This window comes from Colobus angolensis, unplaced genomic scaffold (assembly GCF_000951035.1).
Source record: "Colobus angolensis palliatus isolate OR3802 unplaced genomic scaffold, Cang.pa_1.0 Scaffold42, whole genome shotgun sequence".
NCBI classification, from domain to species: Eukaryota; Metazoa; Chordata; class Mammalia; order Primates; family Cercopithecidae; genus Colobus; species Colobus angolensis.
The window spans coordinates 3,071,759-3,087,025 of NW_012117599.1; the positions used below are offsets into that span (position 1 = coordinate 3,071,759).

At 38.0% G+C, this 15,267-nt stretch overlaps 1 protein-coding gene across 3 annotated transcripts in view; it reads right to left on the reverse strand.

The window, feature by feature from the left end:
• Positions 1-15,267, reverse strand: part of TSGA10 (testis specific, 10) — a 174,466-nt gene that overhangs the window by 36,238 nt on the left and 122,961 nt on the right. For all 3 annotated transcript variants that reach the window (XM_011956551.1, XM_011956552.1, XM_011956553.1), the window contains one exon: positions 8,540-8,749. In XM_011956551.1, the coding sequence (XP_011811941.1) occupies positions 8,540-8,749 (210 nt within the window). The remainder of the gene's footprint in view (positions 1-8,539; positions 8,750-15,267) is intronic.

Here is a 15,267-nt window from a genome sequence, read left to right on the forward strand (position 1 = left end):
ACAGAGCGAGACTCCGTCTCAAAAACAAAAACAAACAAACAAACAAACAAAAAAGATATACTATTAATTTAGAGATAGAAAATCAAGACCAGGGTATATTGTATATTATGTGAATGATATATCAACAAATATAGCTCAGTAAATATATTTTTTAAAGAAAGAAAAGCAAAGAAAACTAAGACTGACAAAAAGGTCCAGATCGTGCTTTAAACTATTTTTATAGGAGAATGAAGGTGGCAATACAGATATTTTTGACCCTAACTTCTCTTTTCTTATTTAAAATTATCTCAGTGATCCCAGGGATGGAAGGCTAGTTCAAAATTCAAAAACAATCAATGTGATCTATCATATTAATAGGCTAAATAAGAAAAATCATCGGATCTCATAATTAGATGCTGAAAAAGCATCTGACAAAATTCAACATCCATCTACGAGAAAATCTCTTAGAGATATGGGAATAGAGGGAAAATCCCTCTACTTGATAAAAAGCAACTACAAAATACTACAGATAACACTAGTGGTGAAACACTGAATGCTTTCTGTGTAATATCGAGAAGAAGGTAAGATGTACACTTTCACTATTCTTAATTGACATAGTGCTTACGTATGAAACAGTGCAAGAAGGCAAGAAAAGGCACACAGATCAGAAAAGAATAAAACTGTCTTAATTTTCAGATACAGTGGTTGTTTACCTAGAAAACCCCCATGGAATCTGCAGGAAAACTCCTAGAACTACTAAGTGGATTTGGCAAGTTCAGAGGACACAAGATAAACATTCAAAAATTAAAATTGTTGGCTGGGCACAGTGGCTCATGCCTGTAATCTCAGCACTTTGGGAGGCTGAGGCGAGCAGATAACTTGATGTCAGGAGTTTGAGACCAGCCTGGGAAACATGGTGAAACCCTGTCTCTTCTAAATACACAAAAATTAGCTGGGTGTAGTGGCACATGCCTGTAATCCCAGCTACTTGGGTGGCTGAGGCAGAAGAATCACTTCAACCCAGGAGGTGGAGGTTGCAGTGAGCCAAGATCGCACCACTGTACTCCAGTCTGGGTGACAGAGCAAGGCTCCATCTCAAAAAAAAAAAAAAAAAAAAATTAAAATTGTTGGCTGGGCATGCTGGCTAATGTCTGTAATCCCAGCATTTTGGGAGGTTGGGGCAGGAGGATTGCTTAAGGCCAGAAGTTCGAGACCAGCCTGGGCAATATAGCAAGACCCCCATTTCTACAAAAATCAAAATATTAGCCAGGCATGGCGACACATGTCTGTAGTGCCACCTAGCTACTTGGGAGGCTGAGGTGAAAGAATTACTTGAGCCCAGGGGTTCAAGACTGCAGTAATCTATGTGCCACTGCACTCCAGCCTGGGCAACAGAGTGAGACCCAATCTCTAAAACCAAACCAAAAGAAAACAAAAAAACAAAAATCAATTGTACTTCTACATACTAGCAAGGAACACATTGACAATGACATTAAAACTAAAATACCACTTACAATAGCTCAAAAAAAGAATACTTCTTTTTATTTTGTAGGTGGAAATCTAAACATGTACAGAACTTGTGTGCTGAAAACTACAGTTAACAAAAGAAATCAAGGAAGATCTAAATAAGACATATCACGTTCATGAACTGGAAGCCTTAGCATAGTAAAGATGTTAATTCTCCCGAAGTTAATGCAATTTTAATGCAATTCCTATCAAAATTCAAGCAGGATTTTTGTAGATATAAAAAGATTATTCTAAAATTTATGTGAAAAATCAAAGAGACTAGAATACCTAAAACAATTTTGAAAAAAAAAAAAAGGAATAAAGCAGATGAACCTAAATTAAAGACTTAATATATAACTACAGTAACCAAAATTCTGTGGTATTGAGGGAAAGACAGATATATAGGTAAATGTAAAAGAATAGAAAACCAAGAAATAGACCCACACAAATACAGCCAACTGATTTTTCACAAGGGTACAAAATCAATTCAATGGCAGACAGATAGCTTTTTAAACAAATGGTACAGAAGCAGCTGGATACTCATACGCAAAAAAAAAAAAAAAAAAAAGAACCTCTATGTCAACCTCACACTTTACACAGAATTAACTCAAAATGGGTCACGGAATTAAATGTGAAAAATAAAACTATAAAACATTTAGAATAAGAAGTAGGAAAATCTTTGGAATTTAGAGCTATAGCAAATAATTTTTAGACTTAAAGCCAAAAGCACAATCCACAAAAAGAAAATTTATAAATGCGACTTCATCAAAACTGAAAACTTTTTATCTGAGAAAGACCCTGTTAAGAGGAAAAAAACCACAAGTCACATACTTAGTGGAAGAAAATATTTGCAAACCACGTATCTGATAAAGCAGGAGTTCCCTAACCTCTGGGCCACAGACCGCTACCAGTCTGTGGTCTGTTAGGAACCGAGCCGCACAGCGGGAGGTGAGTGGCAGGTGAGCCAGCAAAGCTTCATCTGTATTTACAACTGCTCCCCATCACTCGCATTACTGCCTGAACTCCCCCTCCTGTCAGATCTGCAGCAGCATTAGATTCTCATAGGAGTGGAACCCTATTGTGAACTACACAGGCAAGGGATCTCGGTTGTGCACTTTAAAAGAATCTACTGCCTGCTGATCTGAGGTGGAGCTGAGGCACTGATGTTAGCTCTGGGCAGCTGCTGCAAATATAGATTAACATTAGCAGAGAGGGTTGGCTGCGCAGAGACCTTAATAAATCAATTGCTTGCAGAGTCATATCAAACCTCTATCGCTGACTGGCAAGTGACAATTAAGTTGCATCTGGTGGTAGGCTTTATAGTGGCAAGTGAGTTTGATGTGCTTCAATTGTACAGTTGCATCTGGCAGCAGGCTTTAAGTCAGAATCTAACACTTATTTTAGTTTGCATGTGGCCTGCCCATTTTTTTATTTACCACTTCCATCGGTGTCTCTTTCCTGCATGGAGAACTTGTCTCAGTCACAGTTTTGGTAAGCCCACAAGCTAACCCTAGCCAAAATGAGTAAAAAACAAACATCACTAGAAAGCTCACTTGAAAAAGGCAAAAGACCCAATGATGAGGCAGCAAAAGACTCTGAGACTGTCAAGAAAAGGAAAGCTGCATTTAAAAGAAGATACCGAGTCCTACTTAAATTATGGGTTCATTGCAACAGGTGATTCACATTCTCCAAGTCTGCTTTGCATAACATGGTAACCGGCTATCCAGTGAAACTATGAAACCTTCAAAACTGCTTTGCCACGTGGAGACCAAGCACCCTGTATTAAAAGAAAAGACAAGCCTTTGGAGTTTTTCAAAAGAAAGAAAAAATGTGAACACAAAGAACAGAAGCAATTATTAAAGACCACTTCATCGAATGTGTCTCCACTGAGAGCATCATTCTTAGTGGCTAAACACGTTGCTAATGCTAAGAAGCCCTTTGCATTTGTCTAAATACACAAAAATTAGCTGGGTGTAGTGGCACATGCCTGTAATCCCAGCTACTTGGGAGGCTGAGGCAGAAGAATAACTTCAACCCAGGAAGCAGAGGTTGCAGTGAGCCAAATTGATCTTGGCGGAGAGTTGATCCTGCATACCGATAAGGATATATGTCATAAAAGTTTAGAAGAGGCTGAAGTTCAAAAGGTGGCATGTGTTCCTCTTTTGGCTAGCACCAATAACTAGATGAATTGATGAAATAACAGAGGATATTGCAACACAATTGTTAGAGAGGATAAATGAGTCACCGTGGTATGCAATCCAGGTTGATGAGTCTACCGATGTTGACAGCAAGGCAACAATGCTTGTTTCTGTGTGATATGTTTTTCAGGAGCATGTGCATGAAGATATGTGCACTTTTGTTGCCAACCAACATCACAGTTGCAGACTACTCTAGTCTTTGAATGATGACATATCAGGAAAACTAAATTGGTCATTTTGTGTCAGCGTATGCACAGATGCAGTGGTTGCCATGGCTGGATGGCTTTCTGATTTCATTACTTGGGTCAAAGAGGTCACCTCTGAATGTGAGTCTACACACTGCGTCATCTATAGAGAAATGCTGGCTATCCAAAAAATGTCACCTGAACTTAACAACGTTTTGCAGGATGTGATTAAAATTATCAGCCACATTAAGGTGCATGCCCTTAACGCACGTCTGTTCACATAGCTCTGTGAAGAGATGGATGCAGAGCAAACACATCTTCTCTTACACACAGAAGGGAGATGACTTTCTAAAGGTGTATCACTGGCCAGAGTTTCTGAGTTACGAGGGCAACTCCAGAGATTTCTTTTAGAAAATGTCGCCACTGGAAGCACATTTCAGTGACACAGCATGCGTCTCAAAACTTGCTTACTTCTGTGACCTACACAACCTGCTCAACAAACTCCATTTGTCACTTCAGCGGAGAATGACAACTGCGTTCAAGTTGGCAGATAAAGTGGCTGCATTCAAAACTAAACTGCTGTAATCCCAGCACTCTGGGAGGCCAAGGCAGGCAGATCACTTGAGGTCAGGAGTTCAAGACCAGTCTGGCCAACATGGTGAAATACTGTCTTACTAAAAATACAAAAATCAGCCAGGTGTGGTGGCAGGCACCTGTAATCCCAGCTACTTGGGAGGCTGAGGCAGGAGAATCGCTTGAACCTGGGAGGCGGAGGCTGCAGTGAGCCGAGATCATGCCACCACACTCCAGCCTGGGCGACTGAGTGAAAACAAAACAAAACAAAACAAAACAAAACAAAGCCAAACTGGAATTTTGGGGGCAACAAGTGAATACTGGGAACTTTGACATGTTTCAAACATTAGCAGAGATTTTGAAGGAGGGTGAGCCAGGGCCTTCTTTCTCCCAGTTGGTGTATGATCACCTATCTCAGCTTTCAAAAGAGTTTGAGCATTATTTCCCAATCACAAAAGACCCCTGGACTTGGAAGGAATGGATCCGCAACTCATTTGTGAATATGCTAGGTGAATCGACTTTGTCAGTGCTAGAAGAGGACCAACTGCTTGAGATCACAAACGATGGTGGCTTTAAAAGTACGTTGAGACAATTTCAAATCTCCATCCGTTCTGGATTAAAGTCGAGGCAGAATAACCTGAGACTGCCACAAAAACACTGAAAAGCCTGCTTCCATTTCCAACATCCTATCTTTGTGATGCAGCGTTTTCTACGGTGACGGCAACCAGAATGAGGTTACAGAGTAGACTGGACTTAAGCAACACCTTTCGGGTGTCACTGTCTCGTATCACCCCCAGATGGGACTGTCTAGTTGCAGGAAAACAAGCTCAGGGCTCCCAATCATTTTACATTGTGCTGAGCTGCATAATGATTTCATTATATATCACAGTGTAATAATAACAGAAATCAGTGCACCATAAATGTAATGTACTTGAATCATCCTGAAACCATCCCCTATCGCTGCACCCAGTGTGTGGAAAAACTGTCTTCCATGAAACTGGTCCCTGGTGCCAATAAGGTTGGGGGCTGCTGTGATAAAGAACTACTATGTAGAATAAAGAACTCTCCATGCTGAACATTAAAAAAAAAATCTATCCAATGAGAACATGGACAAAAGACAAAGAGACATTTCACTGTAGAAGATATAGAGATGGCAAACAACCACACAAAGAGAATTTCAATGTCATTAGTCATTAAGGAAATACACATTAAAACTACCATGATAAAGTACCATACACATTTCAGAATGGCAAAATTAAAAAACTGTGGCAACAGCAAATGCTGGCAAGGATGTGGAGAAACTAGGTCACTCATACATTCTTGGTGGGAATGCAAAATGGTACAGACACTTGGGAAGACAGGTTGGCACTTGACTAAAAAATTAATCCCGCAACTAACATAAGAACCCAAAATTGTGCTCCTGGGGATTTACAGAGAAATGAAAATTTATGCTCATACAAAAACCTAAACATTTCATTTGTAATATCCAAAAACTGGAAATAACTCAGACATTCTTCCGTGGGTAAATGGTTAAACGAACTGTGTTACACCAACAGGATGAACATTCTTCTGTAATACAAAGGAATGAACTATTGATACATTCAACAACCTGGATGAATCTCCAGAGAATTATGCTGAGTGAAAAAAGCCAATCCCAAAAGGTTATATATTGTATTATTCCATTTATATAATATTCATGAAATGACAAAATTATAGAAATGGAAGACAGATTAATGATTGCCAGTAATTAAGGAAGGTTTGGGGATAGGAGAGAAGTAGACAGGGCTACAAAAGGGCATCTCAATGGTTCCTGTGATGGAAATGCTCTGCATCACCCTAAATTAATGTCAAATATCTAATAGAGTATTGCAATATATATAATTTTTCAAGATATTACCATTGGGTAAAACCAGGTCAAGGGTACACAGGATCTCTCTATACTATTTCTCACGATTGCATGCAAATCTACCATTATATCCCAAAATGAAAAGTTTAATCTAGAAGAAAACTATCTGAGTACCTCCTATATACATATTACAGCTAAAAAGAATACAAAAATAAACAGGATGGTTGAGATTGTTGCTTTGAGGAGATAAAGATGCAGACGTAAATAATTAAATTCCAAAGCAAAATAAAAGAAAAAAGATTAATGTCAGGGTAACTTAAAGTACTTTGGGAACAGGAAGTAAGCTACAAAACTTGGAGTAAACATCTTTAAATTTTTTAAAATTAATATAAATCATTATCAAGATGTATATATAGTTTTGCTAAGGGCAATGATTTCAAAACTTTAAGAAGATTACTAGAATATACCCTACTTGGTCATAGTATATTTTTTAATAAGCTTTCGTGTGATATGTTCTGATATTTCTCCTTCATTTTGTGTCAGTTAGAGTAACAGGTAATACTTTTCCAATTTAAAAACATCAGTAAAAAAGTGTAAAGGACGTATTATTTGCATTTTTTCTTTCTTTCTTTCTTTTTTTTTTTTAGACGGAGTTTCGCTCTTGTTGCCCAGGCTGGAGTGCAATGGCACGATCTTGGCTCACAGCAACCTCCGCCTCCTGGGTTCAAGCAATTCTCCTGCCTCAGCCTCCCAAGTAGCTGGGACTACAGGCATGCGCCACCACGCCCAGCTAATTTTTGCATTTTCAGTAGAGACAGGGTTTCTCCATGTTGGTCAGGCTGGTCTCAAACTCCCGCCCTCAGGTGATCCACCTGCTTTGGCCTCCCAAAGTGCTGGGATTACAGGCGTGAGTCACCATGCACAGTCTGTTTGAATTGTTATAGTAAGTACTTATTCTTGAGTTACTTTCATCATTAAAACGTTCTTATTTAAATAAAAGATAATTTGAAGAGTGAGAATTCCAGCATATACTACTTCATTAAAACATTAACAGTGGTTCTTACAGAAACAAACTAGATACATGATTCTCAAATACATTATCCAACTGCAGACTAACAAAATAAAAGGTTTGGCCAGGCGCAGTGGCTCACACCTGTAATCCTAGCACTTTGGGAGGCCGAGGTGGGAGGATCACGAGGTCAGGAGATCGAGACCTACCATCTTGGCCAAAATGGTGAAACCCCATCACTACTAAAAATACAAAAATTAGCTGGGCGTAGTGGCAGATGCCTGTAATCCCAGCTACTTGGGAGACTGAGGCAGGAGAATCACTTGAACCAGGGAGTTGGAGGTTGCAGTGAGCTGAGATTGTGCCACTGCACTCCAGCCTGGCAACAGAGTGACACTCCATCTCAAAAATAAAAATAAATAAATAAATAAAGGTTCAACAGGGTTTGGCAATAACAGAAATTTAAACATGACCAAAATTTTGCAGTATTTCAAATACACTATGCATCTTCTACACATATTTTAAAATTCAGGCTCTATCTCCCCAGCCACTTCCTCCTGTGCAAGCTACACCAGCCATTACAAAGCACTTACTATTCACTCCATACCCTTGCCTGTGTTGTTTTTCCTTTTGAACGGGATGCCTCATTCCTTTAGAGCTCCTCAGTATCTCCTTGTGTACTCCTCCCTGATATTCCTGGGCTGAATAGAGATTTCCTCTATAAAGCTTTTAGTGTCTCTTATTAATATATCATTCATTACGAATTATTTGTATGTCAGTGGGAAGTCCCTGAGGACAGGAACCTGTATCTTTTGAAAATTATACTCCCAGTGGCAAGTACAATGTCAGGCACAAAGTAGATACAATCAACTGAGTTACAGTTAAAAGAACCCGGCCAATTAATAAATAAATTTAGCTTAAAAGAATATCATTAAAGTTCAAATTTAGCTAAATAAACCTCAACCTCGTGGTTCTTTGCTGATCGCTATGTCAGTGTGTTTTATGATTCTGCCGGCTAAAAGTAAATGCAAATCACACGCTCCAAGAAAGAGTTTTTGTTACAGTCTTAAGCTGTTTGGAATACAGCTGTCATAAACCAACCTTTTGGATTTTAAAAATAAAATCTAAGTTCAAAGGCATGGCTTGATGTAATATTACATAAAAAAGAACTTATTTTTCCAAAATTATACTAACTTTACAGTAACAGCCATTTTAAAGAAGATTTTAAAAACATATTACATACCATTTCTATTTCTTGATCTTTAGCAACCAGCTGTCGATTAAGAAGTTCTTTGCTCGAGTCAAGTTTAATACAGAGTTCCCTAGTAGAAGACAAATCTGCAAGAGCGGACACTTTTTCAAACTGAACCTTCTGAAGCTCCTCTTCCATTTTTACAACAGACTTATGTAAGGTAGAAATCTGGGACTTGTAAGACCTTTCTGCATTTAAGTGCTGTAAGAATAAAATTATATATATATATATGTATGTATACATACATATTAAACTGGAAGAAAACGACAACATGGAAAAACAAAGTGGGGCAAATCTAAGCATAGTGCATTTAGCTTGTATGAAGCTTTAGATAATATAGGTGGTAACAATATGTACAAAACACTCTAACATAAAATCAGGTTTTTATTTTTTTTACATAAAATTCACGAGCAGGGTGGTCCACGGGTCATTCTTTTTAATGCCCTTAGGAAAAAGAAACTTTTCCCACTGAAAAGTCGCCAGCCCCAAAGCTAGTTGAGATGTATCATTTGACCAACGGTTCTCCCTATATTAGCCAGTTTCAATTATTTTATACTACAAATGCTATTGTTGTTGTTAAAAACAAAAACACTAGCCACTGTCTTATTCACAACACCGGCTTTTGAATTCTTGACTGGCATGTTGATTTCAATCATAATGTCATAAAATGAAAACTGATAACTCTTTAACACTAATACCTCTGAGGGAAAAAGACTAAGGGCAAGTATAAATGAAGTATATATCACATTATAGGAAACAAGAGCGTGTTTTTAAAACTATGAGATTCAAGTTACATAAATGCTTTCGAATGTTCAAGATAATTCCACCCCCACCCTTTTCTTTTAGAAAAATATCTTATGTAAGTGCACTGCCACCTACAGAGAAGTATTTGTTTGCAATAAAGTGAAGACAAGAACTGAGAGGCAAATACATTTATGTGTTTTTACAAGTGATTTCACAAGTGTAAAGCACTGTAATTTGCTCCCATTATAAGTTATTTGGCCATAATTCACTCCTACTTTTTCTCTATCTCTTCCCTTCCTTCCTCACTCACTCTTTCGTATTCTTCGAGCCAACGTTTTATCCATCCTTCCATCCACCCACCCATTCATCACATATTTATTGAATATACACTCTGTTCCAGTCACTGTACATATTCAATGGTAAGTGGTATCTGCTCTAATGAAACATCCAGACTACTAGAGGAGTCATATATTAATAATGATTAATAAAGATATAATAAATAACTATATAAATACATGAAAAGAAAATATAATTAATACCCTAAGAGAAAAAACAAAATGGAATCATATAACATGCTCAATTAAAACCAAAAAAGGCAGAAGAGCAGCTGAAGAGTAAACAAACAAATGAACAGGGCAATAAGTATACTTATAAATATGGGAAATATTAATCCAACTATAATTACTTTAACTATGACTAATCTATATGCCCCATTGAAGACAAACGGTCAGAGTGGATAAGAAAACAAGATCTACTTATTTATCTACAATAAATTAATATTAATATTTAAATGTTAACGCTAATAAAAGGAAAGTTAGGGTAGCTACATTAATTTCAGACAAAGCAAATTTCAGAGAAAGGAAAATTATCAGTAATAAAGAGAGGGCATGACATAATGATCACAGAAAGTTAATTTTCAAAGAAGACATAACAATCCTTAATGTGTATGTCCCTACAACAGAGCATGCCAACATATGTGAGGCAAAAAAATTGATAGGATGGCAAGGAGAGATACTATTCTAGATTACTATTAGATTATTATTGGAGAATGCAACACCCATGTATCAGTAATTGACAGACCAAGCAGGCAGAAAGTCAGCAAGGATACAATTCAGCTGAATACCATTATCAATCAATTGGTTCTAAATATTTATAGAGTACTTCATCCAAAACCAGCAGAATACACATTCTTTTCTTTTTTTTTTTAATTATACTTTAAGTTCTAGGGTACATATGCAAAATGTGCAGGTTTGTTACATATGCATACATGTGCCATGTTGGTGTGCTGCACCCATTAACTCGTCATTTACATTAGGTATATCTTTTAATGCTATCCCTCCCCACTCCCCCCGCCATGACAAGCCCTGGTGTGTGATGTTCCCCTTCCTGTGTCCAAGTGTTCTCATTGTTCAATTCCCACCTATGAGTAAGAACATGCAGTGTTTGGTTTTCTGTCCTTGCAATAGTTTGCTCAGAATGATGGTTTGCAGCTGCATCCATGTCCCTACAAAGGACATGAACTCATCCTTTTTTATGGCTGCGTAGTATTCCATGGTGTATATATGTGCCATATTTTCTTACTCCAGTCTATCACTGATGGACATTTGGGTTGGTTCCAAGTCTTTGCTATTGTGAATAGTGCCACAAGAAACATACGTGCGCACGTGTCTTTATAGCAGCATGACTTATAATCCTTTGGGTACATAACCAGTAATGGGATGGCTGGATCAAATGGTACTTCTAGTTCTAGATCCTTGAGGAATCGCCACACACTCTTCCACAATGATTGAACTAGCTTACACTTCCACCAACAGTGTAAAAGTGTTCCTATTTCTCCACATCCTCTCCAGCACCTGTTGTTTCCTGACTTTTTAATGATTGCCATTCTAACTGGTGTGAGATGGTATCTCATTGTGGTTTTGATTTGCATTTCTCTGATGGCCAGTGATGATGAGCATTTTTTCATGTGTCTGTTGGCTGCATAAATGTCTTCTTTTGAGAAGTGTCTGTTCGTATCTTTCACCCACTTTTTGATGGGGTTGTTTGTTTTTTTTCTTGTAAATTTGTTTGAGTTCTTTGTAGATTCTGGATATTAGCCCTTTGTCAGATGAGTAGATTGCAAAAATTTTCTCCCATTCTTCAGGTTGCCTGTTCACTCTGATGGTAGTTTCTTTTGCTGTGCAGAAGCTCTTTAGTTTAATTAGATCCCATTTGTCAATTTTGGTTTTTGTTGCCATTGCTTTTGGTGTTTTAGACATGAAGTCCTTGCCCGTGCCTATGTCCTGAATGGTATTGCCTAGGTTTTCTTCTAGGGTTTTTATGGTTTTAGGTCTAACATTTAAGTCTTTAATCCATCTTGAATTAATCTTTGTATAAGGTGTAAGGAAGAGATCCAGTTTCAGCTTTCTACATATGGCTAGCCAGTTTTCCCAGCACCATTTATTAAATACGGAATCCTTTCCCCGTTTCTTGTTTTTGTCAGGTTTGTCAAAGATCGGTACACATTACACATTCTTTTCAAGCTCACATGCAACATTCACTAAGATAGACTACATATGCCCTATTAAAACACATCTGAACAAACCTAAAAGAGCAAAAATCATACAAAAGTACACTCTCAGACCACAATGGAGTTGAACTAGAAATACATTAACAGAAGGATAGTTGGAAAGTCCCAAAATATTTAGAAATTTAACAGCATACTTCTAAACAACACATAGGTCAAAGAAGAAATCACAAAAAACATTTAGAATATTTTTGAATGACATAAACATTAAAATATAACTTACCAAAATTTATGGCATGTAGTTAAAGCAGTACTTACAAGAAATTCATAGCACTGAGTGCATATATTAGAAAAGAAGGAATATCTAAAATCAATAACCTGGCTGTGAGTGGTGGCTCTCGTCTGTAATCCCAGCACTTTCGGTGGCCGAGGCAGGTGGATCGCCTGAGGTCAGGAGTTTGAGACCAGCCTGGTCAACATAGTGAAACCCCGTCTCCACTAAAAATACAAAAAATTAGCTGGGCGTGGTGGCAGGCACCTGTAATCCCAGCTACTCAGGAGACCGAAGCAGAAGAATCACTTGAACCTGGGAGGTGGAGGTTGCAGTGAGCCGAGATCCTGCCATTGCACTCCAGCCTGGGCAACAAAGTGAAACTCTGTCTCCAAACAAACAAACAAAAATAACCTAAGCTTCTACCTTAAGAAACTAGGAAAAAAAAGAACATATTAAATCCAAAAAAAATAGTCTTTAAGTTTCTCTTAGACTTAAAAAAAAAAAAAAAAAAAAGCAGATGTATTAGTGTGTTTTACGTTGCTATAAAAGAATACCTGAGACTGAGTAATTTATTTAAAAAAAGAGGTTTATTTCGCTCATGGTTTCACCAGCTGTACAAGAAGCATTGTGCCAGCACCTGCTCCTGGGGAAGGCCTTGGGAAGATTTTATTGACGGTGAAAGGCAAATGGGGAGGAGGTATGTCACATACCAAAACAGTGAGCAAGGGAGAGAGAAAAGAGGCCTCAGGTACCTTTTTTTTTTTTTGAGACAAAGTCTCACTCCATTGCCCAGGCTGGAATGCAGTGGTACGATCTCTGCCAACTACAACCTCTGCCTCCCAGGTTCAAGCAATTCTCATGCCTCAGTCTCCTGAGTAACTGGGATTACAGGTGTGTGTCATCATGCCCTGCGCATTTTTGTATTTTTAGTAGAGATGGGGTTTTGCTATGCTGGCCTGGCTGGTCTCGAACTCCTGGCCTCACGTGATCCGTCCTCCTAGGCCTCCCAAACTGCTGGGATTACAGGCGTAAGCCACAAGTCCGGCCCCAGATACCTTTTAACAACCAGATCCCATGTCAACCCATTACCCTGGGGAGATCATCAAGCCATTCATAAGATCTGCTTCCACGATCCAAACACCTCCCACTAGGCCCCATCTCCAACATTTAGAGGTCACGTTTCAACATGAAATTTGGAGAGAACAAACATCCAAACTACATACATGGAAGAAAAGAAAATTAAGAGCAGAAATCCATGAAACTGAAAACAGGAAATTAATAGAGTAAATCAAAGAAATCAAAAGTTGGTTCCTTTAAAAGATCAATAAAACTGATGCACACATGGGCAGGCTAATCAAGAAAAGATTACTGACATTGAAATAAAAGAGAAGCCATTACTACTGACTATATGGACACAAAAATAATAATAAAGGAATATTATTAATAACTCTATGCCCACAAATTTGACAACTTAGATCAAATGGACCAATTTCTTCAAAATAGTACAAATGATTTACCCTAATACCAAAACCAGAGAAAGATACTACAAGAAATACAAATTATAGACTAATAGCTCTCAGAAAAATCCATGCAAAAATCTTCAACAAGATATTAGGAAATTAAATACAGTAAAGTGTAAAAACACTTATACACCATGACCAAGTACAATTTATTTCGGATATTCAAAGCTGATTCAAAGCTGATTCAACATTCAAAAATCAGTTGATGTAATCCATCACATCAACAGGCTAATAAAATCATATACTCACATCCATAGATATAGAAAAAGCATTTGACAAAATCCAATATTCATTCATGACAAAAACTGTCAACAAAGTAGGAATAGAGGAGAATTCTCAATTTGATAAAGAAAATCTACAAAAAACCTACAGCTACCATTAGACAACGGTGAGAACCTAGACGTTTTTCCTCTAAGATTGAGAACAAGGCAAGAATGTCTTCTTTCAACAGTTCTATTCGACCTATTTCTAGGAGTCCTAGATAATTCGTATGATTTGGATCTGTGTTCCCACTCAAATCTCATGTCCCGTTATAATCCTCAATGTTGGAGGTGGGGCATCATGGGAAGTGACTGAATCCTTCATGAATGGCTTATCACCATCCCCTTGGTGCCGTTCTCATGATGGTGAGTGAGTTCTCCTAAGATCTGGTTGTTTAAAAGTGTGTAACACCTTCCCTGCCCTCTCTCTTCCTCCTGCTCTGGTCATGTGATGTGCCTGCTCCCACTCTGGTTTCTGCTATGAGTAGTTTCCTGAGGCCCCCCCAGAAGCACAGCAGAAGCCACTCTGTTTCCTATAGAGCATGCGGGACCATTAGCCAATTAGAGCTCTTTTCTTTATAAATTACCCAGTCTCAGTCTCAGGTATTTTTTTAATAAGAATGTGAGAACTAATACAGAAAACTGGTACTGAGTAGGGCATTGCTATAAAAATACCTGAAAATGTGGCAGCAGCTTTGTAATTGGGTAACTGGCAGAAGTTGGAAGAGTGTAGAGGACTCAGAAGAAGACAGGAAGATGAGGGAAAGTTTGGAACTCCCTAGAGACTTGTTAAATTGTTTTGACCAAAATGCTTATAGTGATATAAGCAGTGAAGTCCAGGCTAAGGAAGTCTCAGATGGAAAATGAGGAACTTATTGGGAACTGAATTGCCAGAAATATCTGAATGACAAATTTCTTAATGGCATTTCCTGAATTGCCAGAAAATGCATTCAGGAGGTAGATTATTAAGCTATTCAAGAAGGCACCAGAAAAAGGTGAAAACCAACTTAAAGAACTTCTAAGAAATATAGGATATGGATGACAAAATTTCCAGATAAATAGATAGCATGAATGAAAAACAATCACAACTTCTGCAAATGAAAAGACAAACTTAGAAAAAGGCAAAAAAACACTGGAAAGTTTCAACAATAGACTATAACAAGTAGAGGAAAGAAATTGAGAGCGTGAAGACAAGGCTTTTGAATTAACCCACTGCAACAAAGAGAAGGAAAAAAGAATTTAAAAAAATAATAACATTGGGAAGCTGAGGCAGGAGAATTGCTTGAACCCAGAAAGCAGAGATTGCAGTGAGCCATTGTGCCATTGCACTCCAGCCTGGGCAACAAAAGTGAAATTATTTTTCCATCTCAAACAAATATACAAGAAAAAAACAAACAATCCCATCAAAAAGTGGG